The sequence below is a fragment of the Hemibagrus wyckioides genome, linkage group LG28 (genome assembly GCF_019097595.1).
Source record: "Hemibagrus wyckioides isolate EC202008001 linkage group LG28, SWU_Hwy_1.0, whole genome shotgun sequence".
NCBI lineage: Eukaryota > Metazoa > Chordata > Actinopteri > Siluriformes > Bagridae > Hemibagrus > Hemibagrus wyckioides.
Window position 1 is genome coordinate 18,346,907 of NC_080737.1, and position 22,291 is coordinate 18,369,197.

The 22,291-nt window shown below is 39.1% G+C and overlaps 1 protein-coding gene across 2 annotated transcripts in view; it reads right to left on the minus strand.

The window, feature by feature from the left end:
- The window catches only part of LOC131348162 (astrotactin-2-like), a 384,655-nt gene that overhangs the window by 194,715 nt on the left and 167,649 nt on the right, over positions 1-22,291 (minus strand). For both annotated transcript variants that reach the window (XM_058382844.1, XM_058382845.1), the window contains exon 5: positions 3,788-3,889. In XM_058382844.1, the coding sequence (XP_058238827.1) occupies positions 3,788-3,889 (102 nt within the window). The remainder of the gene's footprint in view (positions 1-3,787; positions 3,890-22,291) is intronic.

The window sequence follows — 22,291 nt, forward strand, 5'->3', positions numbered from 1 at the left end:
AAAATTAGTGAGAAATACGAGTGTCAAAAAGTCTAGCGTGGATATGATCGAGGGCAACAAGGTGTGAAATACGGGCGCTTGAGCACACAAGGCAAGCCTGGATCGTTCCTCGGTCCTCAACGTTTCTCCGCCTGTAAACTTCTCAAACTTCACAGAACAATTACTCCGGCTCTCTTTTTAACAGCCGTCACACATCAATAATTGCCCGAGAGAAGTGAGAGCTAGGCTCAATCATGAAGAGTGAGTCTGAGAAACACGGTCAGGAAAGTTCAAGTTTCTAAATGCTATCAGGGCGAAAGGGAAGGACTTCATGACTAAAAGCAGAGCAGATTTTAATTGCAGAACCTGCTGAAGAACAGAAAAGAAGAGAGAAGAGAGGGGAAACCTGCTGAAAATTGCTTTTGGGTGACTAAGACTGCCTTTTTTTTGCATAAATCAAATTATTTCCTGGAAAAGTCTTTTTTTTGAGTGAGAGAGAGAGAGAGAGAGAGAGATGATTATAAGAAGTGAAGTCAAAAAGCCAAAAAAAGCCAAAAAGCTGAGGATTAGATTTGAAAAAGAGGAGCATGTCGGACAAATTGCAATTCACAAGTCCATTTTTTGATGATGATCAGTTTAATTATAACCAGAACCACCTTCCAGCTGTGTCCAGTTGTCAGCGGCTCTGGGCGAGAAAAAACTTTTTTGACTTTTTGACTGTGTAATCCTCTACAATGATTTTTTTTTATTTTATAAAGACTCTTTCATACTTATATCATCTTACTCTTCTTTCTTTGTCTTTTCTAAGTAGTGTTAATTTAGAGATAATTGCTGCAGCCATGTGGGTCAAAAGTCTCTTTAGTCGAGATAATTAGATCTATTTCACAAACAGCTTTCTGCGGCGCTCAAACGGCAAAAATAAACGACGAGGAAAACGAAGAGAGACTCGTGACTGGAGAAAAATGAACTAATCCTTTAATTAGCAAGACTTAAAGGACAAATTAAATGACTGGAATGGACAGAACTACAAAGCTGAAAAGAAAAGAAAAAATCAAGAGAACAGATAAACATGCAGTACTGAAGTGATGCATTTCCAAGACCTTGAAAATCAAGCATAAATAAATAAATAAATAAAATAAAATAAATAAATAAGTAAATAAATAAATAAATAAATACAATCTAGCCATAAAATAAAATAAAATAAAATAAAATAAAATAAAATAAAATAAAATAAAATAAAATAAAATAAAATAAAATAAAATAAAATAAATCCCTCACTTTCTATTATGAATCATTTGATGTTCTTTGGATGGTATAATAACTAATATTTTCTGCATATGTAATGCTCAAATAATATAAATAAATTAATAAAATAAAGACTAGCCAGCTCCTGATTAAAGATGAACCAACAAAGAGTATGTATTTGGAGGAAAAATAAAACTCCAACTGCAGTGTGAAAGGATAAACACATTTCTTCTGTCATCTCGTTCACGCTGAGATTCCTGCAGCCTTCGGTTTTTTTAAGCAAACCTTCACTCACTCACATTCTTCCTGATCAATCCTGCTGTCACTGCATCGTTTGGAGTAAATAAAGAAATACTTCATAAATAATCGGCGCACGCAGAAGTCGATATCTGCATGCGCTGATGAAGTATTCATCATTAAAGTAATTAAATATTTCTCTGCCTTAATAAAATCACTCTTTTCCAGCCTGCTGCTGCTCTTTCTTTTTTTCTTTTCATTTAATTGGAAAAATATACAGTTTAAATATATGTTCACTTATCTCTGGTGTTCACATATGCACATGGGTTCCTTTTAACTGCTTAAAACCTTCATAGGCTTTTTAAATGTGTAATACAGCATACATAACACCTTATATATGTATGTTATAGAAGTTAATACTGGTTCTGATAAAAAGGGGTCAGAATACACAATGCATGATGGGTCAGGGCTGTTTTGGCAGCCTAAGTGGGACAAACACAATATTAGGCAGGTGGTCCTAATTTTATGCCTGGTCAGTGTATATAACACTGTGTAAAGGCATTTATTTTTGAATAAATTACATTTACAGCATTTGGCAGACATATTGACACACTCATCCTGAACACACTCTCTGTATTCCTTTTCTTCCCCGAAGCTGATTGGTGTTTTCACGGGATATAATTTTCGACCTGTGAAAATCGTTTCCTTTCACTCCTACACTTCTCCTGGGCTCGATATCAACAAAACTAAAAGCTTCAACCACATCCAGATACACAAAACCTTTATACAGCGAGACTTAATCTCAGATGAATCTTTTAAAACTTTCAAAAATCTTATATATATAAATACATAAATATTTCATTTGGCTGTTGCTTCAGAATCACAGCAGTCGAGACCTTGACTGAGACTCTGTGGGAATCCTGGGAGTTGATCTCGCAACCTTTTGTTCTCTCTTGTATGCTGAGCTGACCGCTGATCTGCTTGTAGACAATTCATAAAGAGTTAAGAGTTAAAGAGTTCTTCGATCGCTGTTCTGAAATATTCTGTTGTAATTTTAAGAGCTACAGATCATCGTGGGTTTATAAAGTCCATCTGACCTCTGAAGGTGTGCTGTGATATCTGCCAGTAGATTTTTTAAGTCCTGTACGCTTGTTTGTCCAGCAGATCCCACAGATGCATTGAAATCTTGATCATTTCAAAGTCAAGCTGACACCTTGGTCATGTTCCTGAACAGTGTTTGGGGGCATCAGGTAATACACTGATGTAATGAAGATGTGCAGGTGGTGCAACAGTGTTTAGGAAGTTGGTACATGTCAAAGTAACATCTACATGAATGCAGGACCTAAGGTTTCCCAGCAGAACATTGCCCAGAGCTTCATTCTCTCCTCTCCAGACTCGCCTTCTTCCCATAGTTCATCTTGGTGCCATCTCTTCAGCAGATGCATGATTCATCACACCAGACCTCCTTGTTCCATTACTCCATGGTCCAGTTCTGATGCCCATTATAGATGTTATCAGTGCTGTACAGAAACAGCACGGTCACTCTGACCACAGCTCCATCAGTTTCTATCAGAGCCAGCTTTCACTTTTTCAGCAATTTGTGCTGCAAAAACTCTTCTGTGAGATCGGACCAGACAGGCTAGCCTCAGATGTCCATGACCCTGGTTCTGGCTCTCTGGTTGTTCTTCCTTGGAGTACTTTTGCTAGGTAATAACCACCGCATACCATGAAAACCAAACAAAACCTGCTGGTTTGGAGAAGCTCTGACTGACAGGTGCAATTTTACCAAGATAACAGTGATTATTCTGATTATGTCAGTGGTTTTAATGTTATGGCTGATCAGTATATGTCTGTCTGTGTGTGTGTGTGTGTGTATAGTATGTTTCTCTTGAGTGGATTATTTTATTATAAGTATCTACACTACATTTCTTTCTCAACCGTCTTTGATGGTATTGTAGAGGAAGAAAGACGCTACTGATGTGACATAAATCTGCCTTTTTTTGTGTGTGTGTGTGTGTGTGTAAAATGCTGCCACTTTAATATCCAAGAACCGTCTCATGCAATCTTGTTCTCTATTTTTATGAGAACTGTTTCTGAAGGTGACAAAAATGCTACATCTCCTTCATCTAATAGCAATAAAGGCTGACATGTAATACAGGAAACAAAGAGTCAATAGAAGGCGATGTCATAAATGTAGGACAGGGATTATGGAGCGTTTTGTGTTTATAATCTGCTCCTGGGTCAAAACAATGATGATGGAGGAGGAAGAGGAAGAGGAATGCAATAAATATGTAATAAATATGTAATAAATATAACACAAAGCTACCTTTACTGCGGCGTCTCCCTATGCGGTGCTCTGTGTAAAATTTCAGCTGATTCTCATCATCCACATCAGAGCTCGAACACTCCTGATGGCCAAACACACCACCTGGTTGGGAAAAAGAAATAAATAAAATAAATGAACAAAAAAAAATCAATAAAAATTAAGCTGCCATGCTTTTACCACTCTCTGTTGGGGATGAAGAGCTGCTGTATGAGCTTCTAAACAATTCATAACCGAGAGACAGAGATTAGTTTCCACCATTTCTGTGAACATCTGGACGTCGAGGAGTGAGAATGCTCTGGACACCTACAGAATTTTTATGAAACTAAATAGATTATAATCTATTTAGTTTCATAACAAATTCTGTAGGTTTCCAGAGCATTCTCACTCATATTATTTTATATTTTAATTATTAATGTATTTATTCATTTATTTATTTATTTATTTAATTATTTATCAGAGGTCAGTGATCAACAAAGTGAAGTCATATTTTGAAATAAATAAATAAATAAATAAATAAATAAATAAATAAATAAAATAAACATATTAAATAATAAACAAACAAACAATAAAACAATTAATAAATAAATACACACTTATCTCCTTAAAAAAATGCTTTTGTATCTCTCCTTCTGAGATAATACGCTGCACATCCAAATATAAAATCAATATTGACATGTTTGGAAGAAAGATTTAAAGCAGCTAACAGGTCAATGATTAAGGGCGAGCTTGATCTCGATCCAAGGAAGTGAGAAAAAATAGTTGATTTTGCATTGTGTTAGAGCTTTATTTAAAAGAAAAGTATTAGCCTTGGAGAATGAGAAGTTACACCTCCTTCACTAGGGCTGAACGATAAGCCACACCTCTTTTCCTTCCTGGCAACTGATTTAGGAGGAGCTTTGATTCATTCAAAGAGACATGATAAATATATCACTTTTACTTCATGCCTCGTACAGACAGAGGCCACACCCTTTTCACTGGGACTAAGAGAGAACACACCACCCTCAATGCGAGTATTAGAGACAAAGGCCACGCCTCCTTCAGTAGGACTGAGTGTTAGAGGCCACACCTTACTCCCTCTTTTGTTGGTGACCGAAAGTTTGAAAGGCCACACCTCCCTCTATAGGACTGTCAGATACAGAGACCACACCCCTTTCACCGGGACTGACTGACAGAGGCCACACCCCCTTCACTCATCAGTGGCCACCCATCTAATGGGACTGACAGGGTACAGGAAAGGAGGGGGCAGAAGAAGGGGCAGGGGGAAAGGATGGGCAAAACAGAGAACAAGAGAGAAAAAGAGAAAAAAGAGGAGAGCAGAAAGGGCATGAAAGGACAGGGCAGGGAGGACAAGACAGGACACTGGAGAATACGGGACAGGAAACGAGTCATGAAAAAAGAGAAGAGATGAGCAGAGGGCAGGAAAGAGGACAGGAGAGAGGACATAACAGAAGTGAGCAGGAGAGAGAGGATAGCAGATCATCAGGTGTTTGATCTATAACCACTTTCCCTTAGCCACACCTTCTCATTTACATAAAGGCAGTGTTGCATCACTTGGCCCCACCCATTTCACTTTCCTCAGCATCTCACAGCCTCCTCTCTCTCTCAAAGTCAAGTCTTCTTTCTGCATTGTCATTTTAAAATGGCTTCACACTTAAAAATTCAGGTTGAAATTTGAGATTCGATGCAGGGTTAGCATTCACATAAAAATAACCCCAACGCTCTCCGATTACTATCGCATATCTTTTTGCCATGCTAGTCATACCGCCTCGGCTCAACGTGTCTCCAGACTTCAGATGTCAGAGGAGTGTTTGCAGTCAGCACAGCACAGTGTTGGAAATCCTTGAGGAGACAAAAAAACAGAAGTCTCTCGACTATAAAGCAGCGCCGCAGGAAGGTCGTGGCTGAGGGTTTGAATGTCACTTGCAGCCATTTGTCTTTCCCGAGGCCTGCCCAAGGGACCAGGACTCCTCTCCAAACCCACTCCAGCTAAAGTGAGCCAAGAGGAGCAGCTTTCCACCTACTGATGTCAACGATACACTCATCTAATATTAGCCAAGTCAAATGTGGATATCATTCCACCGTTGATGAACTCCTTCTCAAAACGTTCTCCATTTGCCAGAAGCAAGGGTATCTTCTTGGGTGGAAGGGGGCGTGGCTTCCTAGGGGGATCTATAGATATCATGGAGTTCAAAACACCTACACAACTGATTCAGATTCCTTCTGCTGTTTTGATTCGAAGGGGCGGGGCTATTTTTAGGCATTCTCAGAGCTGGCAGCTTTCTCCAGGGTGGAAATGCCAAGCATCAACACCGAATGTGGAAAGATTGGCAGGTTTATAAGAAGGAAATTATTCTATCCATCATACAAACTAGATTCAGTTGAGTGCAAGAAAACAAGCATTGTGACATTTAGTCATAGTGAGCTAAGATTAATATGGAAAAATCCAAAACAAGCAATTAAACTAAACATTGCTTATTAGACTGGTCTAATAAAAAAAAAAAATAAATAATAATAGTTCTATTATTATTATAAATATAATTCATTTGAAATGTGTTCAAGTTCAATTTATATATTATATACCATAGTAGTTTTCTTCACTATGTTTTTTTTTAACTAGAATAAAAGTCACCAGACCTTTACCTTGCGGATGGGTAGATCTATTCTTATCCTTCATATATGCATGAACTTCACCTTTTGTCTTTCTTGAACTGCTAGATGAAAAGTAGTAATGCTAAAGCTATGAAAAAAAAAAAAACATAAATAAATGAAAAATAAGAGGCCGAGTTCTTAAGGCAAATAAACGGAGGGAAAGCTACGAAATGGAAAAAACAAAACAAAACAAAACAATATTAGCATACAGGATGGAGTTGATGGATGAAGGGCCTTTTCATTTTTTTTCCAAGCCCTGCGGGATTATCGAGCGCAGGGAAATTAAAAGAGGCGTTTCACTTGATTGGTTCTCTGGTCGGCGCTCGCCCACTCGAGCGGCCAGAGTACAGAGAAATCAGGCAGCAGATCAAATGGATGGTGAAGCGCAAAGAATAGAAAGAGAGTAGGAGAAAGTTCAGCAGAGCGCTGCGAGAGGGCAAAAAACTGATGAAACTGACTCTACTGCCTGGATAGAGAGTCGAGGAAATGAGGAACGGGTAGAGAATCTCATCCAGGCTTTCAGTGGATGATGAGGAAGGACAATTCTAACTGTAAATGACTCCAGTGACCACTGTTCCTGACATTGGGCCTCATTATTGGTCATTTTTTTGTTTTTTTTTATTTTATTTGTTCGATATCTGGGCTATGATAGGATAAAAAGGATGTATAAAAGGTGATGGATGAGAGTGACATCAAATTGAACTGAATGTTATAACAAGCAAACAAACAAACAAATAAATAAATCCTGTACAGCATAAAAAATCCAAATAAAATAAAACAAACAAATAAATAAGTAAATAAAAATAATAATAATAAATAATTGGAAACTATCTTTTTGAAGAATTCAACAAAATACACATATTTAGGCCTAACAATCACTAACACAGGAAACTTCTGCACTCTATTAGCTGGTAGATTGGATTTTCTCTCATTATTTTAGTCACGTTACAGAATATTAGCATGAATTCAAGTTCTTCAAAGTAAAAACTCCTACTGGAGCTTTAACCAGTTGGGTTAATAAATTTCTTTCACTGAACACATCTCTAATAACAGTCTGATGCTAAAATATAGACCTTCACACAACATATGCACAGCTAGAACCGAATTCTACATTCATTATGGTTAGAGGCAGTACATAAATTGAAAACTTAATATCTTACTACGAAAGTAAGACAAAAAGCCTTGAAGCAGACTGATGAAAGCGTTGGTCTTAGTCTTGCAATCCAGATTTACTGTTTTTTAACTTTACTTTTTTCTGGTTCCTTTTGGCATTAAACATGGCCTACTTTTACACTAAGACTCCAACCACATGCATTTGCTTCTTGCTAATTTATTTATTTCAAACAAACTAAAAGAAAACAATTCAAAACAGGAAAATGGAGAACAGACTTGCAGATGCAAAGCAGATTCTAAGCTTGTAGCCAGAAAAGAGCATCAGACACATCAGGCATTTTGAATAGCATGAGCTAAGAAACTATATTTAATGCAGACAAATGCCTCTTGTGATGAATTGTTCAAAGATTTGTGTGTTTTTTTTAAGACTTTCTCACAGTAGGCTTTTCAGAGTGGACAGGCAAAGAAATTCCAACTGTTGTCTATTGACTTTCAGCTGTTCAGCTCACATATTATGGCTGCAATAAAATAAATTTTGCAACAAGGGTATGAGTCAGGTGTTCATCTATAGACATTATGGATATACAATATTTCCGGATCTAGTTGAGCTGCATAATGAAAGCCTAGATAAGAAACACAATGCCAGGAAGGTGTACAAATCTTACTCCAATTTCTTCTGCTGCTAATGGAACATAGCTTGAGCTCACTGAAAGGAGCCAGGGAGCTGAGTCTAACGGTCTGAGTCAAATGATCTGACTCACTGAAATGATTGAAGTGCTTTGTCAAATAATATGACTCAAATGATCTGACTTACTGACAAGACCTCGGGAGCTGAGTCAAATGATCTGACTCACTGAAAACAACTGGGAGCAGAGACAAATGATCTGACTCACTGAAAACAACTGGGAGCAGAGTCAAATGATCTGAGTCAAATGATCAGACTTACTGAAAACAACTGGGAGCAGAGACAAATGATCTGAGTTGAATGTTCTGATTCACTAAAAAAGTGCCAGAGATCAAAGTCAAAAAAATCTGACCCCAATGGCCTGACTTAGTGAAACGATTTGAAACACTTACACAAATAATATGACTCACTTACAAAACCTGGGGAGCTGAGTCAAATTGTCTGTGTCAATTGATTTGATTCCCAAAAAAGGACCAGGGTGCAGAGTCAAATGATCTGAGTCAAATGATCTGATTCACTAAAATAAGTTTTAGTCCAGAGTCAAATCAGACTCACTGAAAGCAGTTAGGAGCAGAGTCAAATAATTTGAGTCAAATGATTTGATTTACTAAAAGGTGTCAAATAATCTGTCACACTGAAACAAGTTGAATCTCCAGATGAATTGGACAGCAGAGTTAAATAATCTGAATCAAATGATTTGAATCACTGAAAAGAGCTGGAGTGCTGAGTCAAATCCTCTGAGTTATAAAACACCAGTCAAATATTGTGACCCACAGAAAAGAACCTGTGTAACGCAATCTGAGCTGAATGATCCTGACTCACTGAAAAGCACCAGAGAACCGAGTTGAATCATCTGAGTTATATAACCCGAGTCAAATATTCTGCCCACTGAAAAGATCCCGAGAGCTGAGTCAAACAATCTGAGTCACGTTATCTTCCTCACTAAAAAGACCTGGCTGGCTCAGATAAACGATCCGAAAAGAGCCGGATCACTAGCTGATACAAAATCGTACACAGGATGAGGGCTGAGGTTAGCAGTTCTACATTTCTACAACTTTTACAAAAATGAAATCTCCAGCACATCAGCATCACTTGTTCAAAAAAGATTCAAAGAAAAAAAAGAGTTGAAATTGAATCCCCTGAAGTATTTCGGTGATACTTTACAAAAGCACACGCGTGATGGACTATTTTTATCGAAACCACTTAGCAATCTAATAGCAAACTACTAGAGTATTGAGCATGGAGTCAATGCTTCTCAATGCACTGCTAAAAACATTTTGCGACGTGCTAACTGCTTGAGAAAAAAGCTGCTTAAGTGCCTCTTGTACCCTCTCATAAGAGTAGGTGGCGCCGAGATCCATTTTTACACAGTGGGAGACATCGAGCTCTCTAAGTGCTTTATAATGCACTCAGCTCGAGCTTTCAAATCCCACACCGCTTCTGCCCATCTTCTTCCATTAGCTAAAAGGAAATTTCTATTTCACCCCCACCCCACACCACACCTCCCCCCATCCCATGGAACGCAGGCTCTATAAAAGCATTAATTGTTTAATTGTGAGCGTGTGTGGAATATAAAGAGGAAGATATCCTGCTCGTATGATTAGCACAGGAAGCATCAGCAGGACACCAGGTTTCAGATCCCAGCTCTCCGGAGAGGATCGTGTTTCGTCACCAAGCGCCACTGAATCCTGACCAAACAAAAGTTTTGACTCCCCCAACACACACACACCTGCCTACTCGTTCACACAGTGTAATGAGCTCATCTCACTTCACTCACACAAACCAATGAGAACAGAATATTTTTCATAGTATATGGTTGTATCAGAATGTTTTGGCACCCCTAATCACATTTGATAATTGTCTTAAACACGAATCATTTTCCCACTAATTTTATTAATGCTATGATTTAATTGAAAGAGAATTAAATTAAAGAGCAAAAGTATATATAAAATTATATAACAAATATAATAATAATTAAAAATAAAAAAATTAAAATGATTTAATTCATTCATTCATTTCATTCATATTATTCTTTTTAATTAATATTATTAATATAATTAATATTATTATTTCATTCTACTAAATTTAAAAAAAACTAAATATTATAATAAACATTGTTTTAATATTATGTAGATTTTTTTTATTGTTTTATATTTATATTATACCATATTTAAAAAAAAATACTATTAAAACATCTGATATTAATATTATGCATTGCTGAACTAAATAGTACCTTCATTTATAAGTAACATTAACAAAAGCAACATTATTCTAATTTCTAAGCAACATTATTTCGGCTAAATAATGTTTGTGTTAATGGAAAAATTGTGTACTTTTCCAAACTTCCATGTTTACAACCGTTGACTGCTTCAGTGGGCTTTAATACGATCACCAAGCACTTATTCCCAACGTCAGCGAGAGAGACAGCACAGGCTGCGTTAGACAGATAACGACCGAAAACTTTTCCTCTACAACATATGGGCTTCGAGATCAGGTCTTGGGAATGAAAAGACGGTACAGTAAAGCTGTATACCGTCCCCACAGAGCTCTTCCTTGTCACTGCTCCTCTGTCGTGTTCATTAGCAGTCGGAATCTACTGTAAATCTTCTACGTCTTACTGGTTATAAACACTACTTATGAACACCAGAACCTTAACCTCTGAGCCCCTGCTGCCTATTAGCCTAAAATATTCTAGCGGAGCTAATTTTACATGTCCAGCTATGCAGCCGGTGTGTATGTAGGGCAGTGGTCCTGGGAATAGCCTACCTGCAGCCAAAAAATGAATGACTAAGGTATTGGTAAACAGCGAGTCAAACCCTGTGAGGATTCGTTGCAGGAGTTCAGAAAGACAAAGCTGAGAAACGGAGAGAGAGAGAGAGAGAGAGAGAGAGAGAGAGAAAGAGCGAGGGAGAAATTTAAATAGAGAGAGAAACAGATCGCGTGCCCCAATGCCCCTGTGCTGAAATTGATTTCCCCCCTGGATGATTAAGAATCTTAATCTCCTGATCAAAGCGTGTAAATCACACAGCAGTAGAAGAGCATGAAAGAGGAGAGAGAGAGAGAGAGAGAGAGAGAGAGAGAAATGCTAGGGTGAGTTTAAGTGTTTAAGAACACACTTAGAGACAGAACAAGGCTTAACCTCATACAATTTCCAGGAATTCCAAAGACATAAGACACACTGTTCACTGAATCATTTTTGTTAAGCTGCTTTAGGGATGATGAGTAAGGGTGGTGTTCATAGACCTATATAACACTTACATTAGCCCTTCATAATATGTATAAAACCTGTTTGGCTATTTTAATGATAAATTGACATACCCTGACTCAAATGACAGATATTTCCAATACACTTTCCAAGAGCAAATAATGCACTTGTCACTTGATGTGAAGAAAAAGAAAAGATGAAACACTGTAACATGTTGTAACATTCATAAAACTACTGGACTGCATAGAACTACATAAGCCTGTCATAAGATGCATAGATTGGTTTTGGATATTTTCATGACTCAAGATTTGACTAGTTCATTTGCTGTGTACTGCATATGTTCTTAAATTACTTATTGGTTACGACCACAGGCTTAGTGTACATCTAATCATAGCATATGTCAGAGTGACATAAAGGTGACATGACATATCAAAGTAATTTGCTTATTACAACATAAACAAATGTGGCACTTTAAAAAAAACAGCAATTTATTAACTTGTCATTTGGTGGAAACATGAAAAGCTGTTATTTAAATAGCTTAAGTGTTCATTGACCTACATAACATCTACATAAGCCATTCAAAGGCTGGATGAATTTTGCATTTTGGCAATTTGATGCAAAAACACTGGAATATTAGCTCAGCTGACAATGTAGAGCTTCTCTGGGTACGTTTTTGCTATGTCAGAGGTTATAATGTGACATTATTATATTTTATAAGCCACAACATCACCATCATGAGACTCACTATGAGACATGTCTAATGTGTTCCGAGCTGCAGAGGCAGTTGTAATGTAATAATGACTTAATGTAAAGTCAGCTCAGAAAGTGTTATAACAGCCTTATGTCAACAAAAATAGCATGTCTCTGGCATTTCAGTTATAGCAACATGACATTAAAATTGACACAAGGATACCCTGGCTTATGCCAGTGGTTATGTAAAGCTTATAAAGGTCTTATGAACACTCCTGTTGAGTATGTGATAAATGTAACAATGTCGATTCTGGACAATGTCAAAGATGAAAAAAATAGGTAGGTGTAAAAGAGGAGAGCAGATGGTGTGTGTGTGTGTGTGTGTGTGTGTTTATGCAAGGGTTTTGAGTACACACACTCTAAATGGTGCTCCTAAGACAACAGTAGCTCTTGTCTAATCTCTCCTGTCTTTGTGAAGGAGCTCTTGGGATCTCCATTTAAACAGCCCTGCTACTTCCAGGCTTCTCATGCCGTGCCCTCACACACTAGCCTTTCTCCCCAGTGTGTGTGAGTGTAGCTAAGTGTGTGTGTGTGTGTGTGTGTGTGTGTGTGTGTAGCAGCCGCTCCAGACATAGACTCAGATCCAGCTTGATTTGCAAATTGTGCTCTCGAGACCGAGACTTGACTGCTAAGTAACCAGCAGCTAGCAGCAGATCAAACACACCATGCTCGCCATCCTGAGGGGAAAGAAATCTCACTTTCTTAACCACACACTCTGATATTAATCCAAAGATGGCAGGGTTTTTTCTTTTTTTTCTTTTTTTGGTCTGTCTGAAGGAAGAAGTTAACATTTTTATTCGATGCTAGTTAAACGGAATGAAATTAGCTAGCATAAAAAAAAGATCATTGATGATCAATGATTGTTGTTGATGCATGCTAACACACACACACACACACGTACACACACACACACGTACACACACACACACACAAAAAATGTCTTTAAACGACCTGTGGAAATGAATCATTTGTTTGACAAAGAATGAAATCTAGGAGGGAGATGCTAGCATGAAAGGCTGTAATAGCAGATGAGATCAAGACTTCATGCTTGTTTTTAAAAATAGAAGAATTGTCACATATACATTACAGCACAGTGAAATTCTTTCTTCACATATCCAAACTTTGGAGGTTGGGGTCAGAGCAAAGGGTCAGCCATGATACAGCACCCCTGGAGCAGTAAGGGTTAAGGGCCTTGCTCAAGGGCTCAATAGTGGCAGCTTGGCAATGCTGGGGCTAGAACCCCGAGCATCTGATCAACAACCCAGAGCATTAACCACATGAGCTACCACTGTCCTTAAATTAACCCATACAGGAATTATTTCCATGCAAATAATATTATTATTATTACTATTTTGAGGCAAACAATAAAGTGCGCTAGATCAAGTGTTATTTTATAGAACTGTAAATGTGAATGGATGCTGCATTATTAAAGAGTGTTTATGATGACTTCCTACTGAAAACAATCAGATTTAAAGTATCTTATTATTGTACACCAATCAGGCATAACATTGTGAGCAGTGAGAGGTGAAGTGAATAAGACTCTCCTCATCATGGCCCCTGTTAGTGGGTGGGATATATTAGGCAGCAAGTGAACATTTTGTCCTCAAAGTTGATGTTAGAAGCAGGAAAAATGGACAAGTGTAAGGATTTGAGCGAGTTTGATGAAGGGACAAATTGTGATGGCTAGACCACTGGATCAGAGCATCTCCAAAACTGCAGCTCTTGTGGGGTGTTCCCGGTCTGCAGTGGTCAGAATCTATGAAAGGTGTCCTGTAAGTCCTGTAAGTCCTATAAGTCCTTTAAGTCCTCCATGGTCCCCACCTTCCAACTTACAGGAGTTAAAGGATCTGCTGCTAACATCTTCCCACAGTACACCTTCTACAAATCTAGTAGAGTCCATGCCTCAAGGGGTCAGGGCTGTTTGTTTTGGCATCAAAAGAGGGACCAACATAATATTAGGTAGGTGGTCATAATGTTATGCCTGATCAGTGTATATAAGATTTATACCATATTATTCAACATCAATGGAATATATTATATTAATATATGATATTTAATGTATACTGAATATTGAATATTTTCATATTAATCTAAACAGATTTTTTTAGACTTTGTCTCTTTTTCTTTGACTCTGAAAAAAAGGAATATTTTTAAAGGCAGTGGTTTGATGAATAAATGAACTTTTCAAAGAACAATCTGGCAACCTCAGAGCCCCTCATTAAACGCTTGTAAATTTGCTGTGTAAATACAACTGTAACTTTTGAACTTTAAATAGGCTCAAGTCCATATTAACAGTGTTAGCGCTCTTCAGAGTGACATGCTCCTTTAACACTTACAGATACGTTGACATTTTTTTTTCCTTCACAATCTCATCTCACCTAACATTCGCAAATCCACACACACACACACACACACAGTACAGAGAGTCAAGGCTCAGATACGCCTTAGCACTAATTCTGTAACGTGTTTGCTTGTTTTAAAAAAGGCAAACACTCGTAGCCGTGAGTTCGTCACCTTTCTCACATTTTAATTTGTTGCCATCTGTTCTTCACGACGACGCCATTGGAGAGATTCGCACACACCAGAAAAGGTATACTCTCCAAAGCAGAAGCATGATAGAGGATGCGTAATGAGGAGCTAATGCTTTGTGTAAACATGAATTAAAAGCGGTGGTGAATAAAGAAAGCAGTGCTTTGTATGAATTAAAAGATAAGTAAGGAATATATACCACACTGACGTCAATCTGAGCTCTTTCAAGTTAGCATTTAACAATTAGCTTTTTTTTTACTTATTTATTTATTTTTTATTACCTTGATATCTGAGCTATGATAGCGGGATGTAAACAAGCTGATGTATGAGAGTGACATCATAGTGAACTGAATTTTATAATAAAAAAATAAATAAAATAAATAAAATACAATAATTCATGTACAACATAAAAAAATCCAAAAAAAAAAAAAATTAAATAAATAAAATAAAATAAAATAAAATTAAATTAAAAAACTCAACATTCCTGTATAGCATAATAAATCCAAACACTAATATGGCTCAACTTCTGAAGCATGGTGGTGGTAGCATCATGTTCAGAGTTACCCTTGGATTGCTCTTTGAATTTTGGTCATGGTTCTAGTGAATTTCAATAGAATTTTGATTGAATGTCACTCCACAATATGTTTAAAGTTATTTTATTTTTAAACCAAATCTTGCTTGATCATTTTCTTAGAGAAGTTTTTGCATTTGCATGTTAGCTGCCAAAACCTGCTCAGGTATTTTTTTTAAGGCATGTTTCAGGAACAGGTTGTGACACAAAATTATGGATGGGAGGTGAATATTTATGCAGCCATTAGAGGTTACCTTTATAACAGCCATGCTTTGAGAGCTGATGTATAGATAACGTGTGTGTGTGTGTGTGTGTGCACCACCTGAATGACGCTCAATGACCTCTAGCATCACCTGAAGAAAAGGTAAAACACAATCGCTCAAAAGCTCAGAATCGATCGCTGTCCATGGTGCTGAACAAGGCTATCGAGATGCTGTCAGAACCCTGACATGCACGTTTATCAAGAAATTTCCGGAAACTTGGGAGCATTCCCTCATTCGTCTGCACATGCACATAGATATGAGATTACTAGCTATAATTACAAAAAATAAAATAAAAAACAGATATTCATCCCAAGCAGGTGAAAGCTGTGCATGAACAGCCTTCTGAGCAGATGACGATGATGATGATGATGAAAAACCAATATGTTGTATGATAGCAGGAGATAATATTATTCATCACATTTCAGACATGTAAGACTGAGAAGTAAATCTTTCACTCTCTCTTTCTCTTTCACTCACTCATCTAGTTTAGCATGTTATTAGCACAGACTGACTCTATTTTCCAGAAGCCTTGAAGGAATAAATTCACACTGCTTGTATCATTTGGCCTGCTATTGCATTTCCTAAGGGTTGCCAGACAGCTCAGCTCCACAAGCTGAGATGTTTTAGTATCCGACTGGTCTGGATAAATAAATCATCATGTGTTGGAAATGTAATTAATTTGAGCAATAACACATCCACTTGTCATGACTTTAAAACTGTGTTCTAATACAGTAGGCTGACGTTTCTATAGTAACAGCTCCTTCACAAAGACTCGATTGAAAAAACATTTTATAATCGTCAAGATGTTGTAGATTTCTATAAGGAAGGCTTTTTTTCAAAGCATCAGTGCTTACAAAACATCGGTGGTAAAATTTTAACTTTTGAAACAGGGGGTGATGCTTTTTGCAATTTCTTGCTAAAATGAAAAAAAAAGCTATATTTTTAAGAAAGATCCTAAATGTCAGTGGGTTCAGTGTCCGTCTGGTTACGATGAGGTCTGATTCCTGACATCCTCACACTGCCTTATTCAAACACACATACATCTTAGCACCTGATTAATTGTTTATTTAACCTAAGAAGTGTATTAACTGCCCCATCGCACTTCTTGCCTGATCTGCAAGCGCCCGTGGCGTTCGCAGCACCGCAGTAAACGCATGAGTGATGACTGCACAGACGCATTACAACCAGGAAATGACAACAGCCTGTCAGGCCGAATCCATCGCGCCTGAACCATGAGCTGGAGGCAATGTTCTGTTACACCAGGCCTGCTTCTGCACTCTTTATGCTGTGTGTGTGTGTGTGTGTGTGAGAGTGAAAAAGAGAGTGTGTGGTAATGAAGATGCAGATGTCAGCTCTCTATAGCTGTCAAAGCAACTCTCTCTGACAGAAAAAGGAAAACTGCCTTTTACACAGTGGCTACTTTTAGACTCAGGCTTGGAACTCTACACCTCATTTATTGGTGACTGACAGGAACAGAGGCAACGCCTCCTACACTATGACTGACAGGTACAGAGGCCACGCCTCCTACACTGTGACTAAAAGGAAGAGCGGACACGCCTCCTACACTGTGACTGATGAACACAGACTCTTTCATTGCTAAGACTAAAGATGTAGAAGCCTTACCACTTTCACCGTGACTGACAGGTATGGAGGCAACGTCTATTACACTGTGACTGATAGCCACAGAGACCACGCCTCCAAAACTGTCACTGACAAATACAAAGGCCATGTCTCCTACACTAAGACTGACAGGTACAGAGGCCAAGCCTCCTACACCATGACTGACAGGTACAGAGGCCATGCTCTTACACTGCTATTGATAACCACAGAGACCACACCTCCAACACTGTCACTGATGGGTACAGAGGCCACGCCTCCTACACTGTGACTGACCGGTATAGAGGCCACGCCCATACACTGTGACGGACAGGCAAAGAGGCCACACCTCTTACACTGTGATTGAGAACCACAGAGACCATACCACCAACACTATGACTGACAAGTACAGAGGCCACGCCTCTTACACTGTGACTGGCAGATACTGAAGACATGCCCCTACACTGTGACCGACATGTACAGAGGCCACGCCTCCTACACTGTGATTTATAACCATAGAAGCCATGCCTTTTACACTCTGACTGCCAAGCACAGAGACCACTCCTCCTTCCCTAAACTGAGGTCAAAGAGGCCACGCCTACTTCTCTAGAACTGACAGCTACAGAAGCCACTCCTCCTTCATTAGGACTTGGGACAGAAAGGATGTCTCTTTTCAGCATATAAACACTGAAAGCGATGCCAACACTTTGAATCTTCCAGCCTTTATAAAAACAAGAAAGTGCTTCCCAGAGCAAAAGCACATTACAGAGAAAATAAAGCCAGCAGGTGGTGAAATAAAGAATGCCATATAAACAAATGTTAGAGCCGGCCCTAATCTCACGCGCGGCTGTAATAGACGCCGCGCAGCAGGAATCTTATTAGCGAGCCAGTCATTTGGTTTGGGGCTGTTGTGAGTTCATTTGTGCAGCAGGTGTAATGAAATACACGGCACTCAGACCGTCCTACTGTAGCAGAGAATATATAGCAGTGACATTTACACAAGGACTGATGACATTAAGGCGGGACACGTCTGCTCCAGATGTATCGCTTCACTAACAGGGAGGATGAGCTTGAGGAAGACAGAGAGGAGGTTTATGAGAATTAGAAGCCTGAAGCTGCTCATCATCCTGAGAACAAACAACTCAACCCCACAGAGAAGAGTGAAGCGTGGTGCTGGGAGCATCAAGAGATATTCTGTCTAATCTCTGTCTGTCTCCCTCACTCTGTCCATTTGTCTCCCGCAATCACTCTCTTTTTCCCTGTCCCTTTTTCATTCTTTTCTCCTTTCCTTAGTCTCACACACACACCCTCTCTTTCTGTCTCACATTCTCTGCCTATCTTCCTTTCCATCTCTCTCTCTCTCTCTCTCTCTCTCTCTGTCTCTCTCTCTCTCACACACGGGCACCCTCTCCCTCTCTTCTTTTCTTCCTGTCCCACTTTCTCTGCCTCTCTCTCTCTCTCTCTCTCTCTCTCTCTCTCACCCCCCCATCATACACACTCACTCTCTCCCTCTTTTCCTGTCTCACTTTGTCTTTGCTTCTCTGTCTCTCTCTCTCTCTCTCTCACACACACACACTCACACTCTCGTGTCCATCAGGGAAGCTCTGAATAATTAAAGAGTTGAAGATGCCAGGCCTCGTCACTCTCCCAGATGGTGGTCAGCGTTCCTTTCTGTCCTCACCACAGTGCAGGTCACATCAGCATAGCTAATCACTGTCTCACACACACACACACACACACACACACACACACACACACACTACAGTGCTCCGAAGGATCCTGCCTGATTCTCCTCATCAGCTCATCATCATTGCTTAACCTTCATGACACGCGGTACAGAGGCTGTATCTCAAATCACACGCTTGCTGACAGATTATGAATAAAGTCTTCACACTGAGAGAAAAGCAGATAAAATCTCCGACAGTGACCTGGATTTGCGAAAGAACGACTGATACACACACACACAAACACACACACACAAACACACACACACACACACAAACACACACACAAACACACACACACACACACAAAATATGATAAAAGATAAAAGATTGCCCTTAGTGTGAAGCCTCACTGAAAAATCTCTCTCCAAAGTCTTTCTCACTGATTAACTCACTTTTATCCTTTTATCCCCATTTCTATCCTGATGGGCAGGGTTTCTAGGATGACTCCACCCACATTCACAGGGGGTCACTGAGATATTATTCCACAGAAGAAGAGAAGGAGGAGGAGGAAGAGGAGGAGAAAAAGATGAATTAGAAGAAGGAGGAGAAGGGGAAGACTTTACACTTTGCTATAGTCCCTATAACAAGAACCATCATTCCACAACACTGAATGTAACTCTAAACAGATAAAAACCATGTGTTGTTATTGAGGAAATGAAACATTTGGATATTGCTGAGGTGTCAGAGGAATAAAACGTTCCAGACTCATCACAGTGACCCTGCTTCATCACCCTGAACTTTTGTTTATTCTTTTCCTCTAACAACACAACACCAGGCTACTATTGTTTTTCATCGTCATGAAGTAAAATGGTTTTCAGGTTTCACAAAGTTTAAACCAGTCAGAACTCTTTATCTGGGGAAAATTTATAGAAGCAATGCTAATCTTTTCCAACACTCCAGTACAATTACTCCAGAGATATACAGCATTTACAGCAAGGTCTCTCTCTTTCAAGGTCTCTCTTAATTTCTCTTTCTCTCTTTCTATCTCGCTTTCACTTTCCCTCTCTCTCTGTCACTCTCTTGTTCTCCCTCTCCCTCTCTAACACACAGACACACAGACACATAGAGAGAGCACCCTCCAGTCTGATTCTCCTCTTTCATTCTCTCTCTCTCTCTCTCTCTCTCTCTCTCTCTCTCTCTCTCTCGCTCTCCCTCTCTAACACACACACACAGACACATAGAGAGAGCACCCTCCAGTCTGATTCTCCTCTTTCATTCTCTCTCTCTCTCTCTCTCTCTCTCACACACACACACACACACACATACACACACACACTCTCTTTCATGCACACACACATACCACACACAATTCCTCTCTCTTCTTCTGATTTTCATTCTTTCTCTCTCTTTCTCTCTCTCTCTCTCTCGCCACAGAGAGATGAAGAATCGAGACTCGTCAGCGTAAAAATGCTGAGTCAAGTGAGACAAAATTAAAAACTTTGCCAACCCCAGCAATCCACCCCCCTCATCTCAGCTACAATCTCACTCCACATTCGTCTTCCGTTTCTTTTTCACACCCTTCGATGGCCTAATCTCCTCGTGAGCGCTCTCTGAACCTCCTACTCCCGCCGCACTTAATTGAGTTCCGGCTTCACAACCTGACTCGTCCCATTAGCTCCTTGTTGTCCTCAATAGACCCGAAAACGCTTTAGTGCTGAAGCTGCAGTTTTGTTTCTTTTTTTTTTCCACAGGGCTGGTAATTAAAGGCCTCCTGAAAAGAGTTTATTAGAAGCCGAGTGTGAAAAAGAGGAGCATAGGACTTCACACAGCACAGTGAGATGAGGACTGAACTGAAATGGAGGACAGCATGGATTTCTTTTTTCCTTCTACACTTTATTCTGGATGTGCCTCAGCTGAGGAGACCGTTCAGCTGGATGAATGGTTTGGGTTCATTTTAGGCTGAAGGACGTGAAGAGAAAATGCTGGGAATGGAGGCGATGTTATTAAGCATTCCTTAAATCACTGCAGATATATATATATGTACAATATTGCCAAAAGTTTGTGGACTTTTGCCTTCCAACTTTAATAACATCCTGTTCTTAAAGGAGAAGTTGACTTCCAGAACAAAAATCTACAGATCATTTCCTCACCCCCTTTCTTTCTTCTGTCATAAAGAAATGATGATTTTTTTGAGGAGAGTATTTCAGGATTTTTCTCCATATTGTGGACTTCAATGGTACCCGTGAGTTTGAACTTCCAAAAGTTTAAATGCAGCTTCAAAGAGCTCTAAACCATCCCAGCCCAGGAAGAAGACTCTTATCTAGCCAAACCATTGGTCACTTTCTTAGAAAAATAAAAAATTGTATACTTTTTAACCACAAAAGCTCATCTAGTGCCAGCTCTGGGATGCTACGTCCATGACGTAGGCAGCGCTGCAGACCCAGTGTTTACTAGTGTGGAGAAGAAGGAGCGCTCCAAAGTTGTTGCACGTGGAATAACACAAAGTATTATGTACATGTTTGTGTGTGTAGCCTGGATGTGGAAATCATTTTAAACCTAAAAGATTACGTCCGCTTGGAAATAACTGCTCATGAGTGCTCAAAAATTTCTTTAAAAAAATCCTGAGTGATTGAAGCCGTGATTGCTCACTCTGCACCTGGATATCAACACACCCAGACATTCTCCTTTTAGATTTTTGTGAGTAAAGAGCTTTTGACTTATTTGCACTTCCTTGGTCTTTGCACATTCACTTTGTAAACACTGGGTCTGTATTTCCGCCTACATCACGCATGACCTTTTGACATGATTATGTAGTACATTGCAGACGTGCATCCCAGAGCTAGTACTAGACAAGCTTTTGTGGATAAAAAGTATACAATTTTTTTTTTTCTAAGAAAATGGCCGATGGTCTGGTTAGAATGGTTTGGTTAGATAAGAGCCTTCTTCCTGGGCTGGGATGGAGGTTTAGAGCTGTTTGAAGCTGCATTTAAACTAATTTTGGAAGTTCAAACTCACGGGCACCACTGAAGTCCACGATATGGAGAAAAATCCTGAAATGTTTTCCTCAAAAAACATCATTTCTTTATGATTGAAGAAAGAAAGACATGAACATCTTGGATGATGAGGGGCTGAGGAAATGATCTGTAGATTTTTGTTCTGGAAGTCAACTTCTCCTTTAGTCTGTAGGGTTTAATATGGAGTTGGCTCGCCCTTTGCAGCTATAACAGCTTCAGCTCTTCTGGCAAGGTTTTCCACAAGGTTTAGTAACCTCATCCAGTATAAAACCAGCAGCTTTCATTTTCCTTGTCCTATCTATAAATCAAAATTGTTTAATATTTATCTTTTAAAACAAATAAATGGTACTGCGAAGGTCATTTTATATCTAACTTACTGACAGAGGATTGGTTAATAAACTGGGTGTGAAACACCTCGTTTAGTCTCGACACCCTCACAACCCAGAAAAATACCAAAAAACA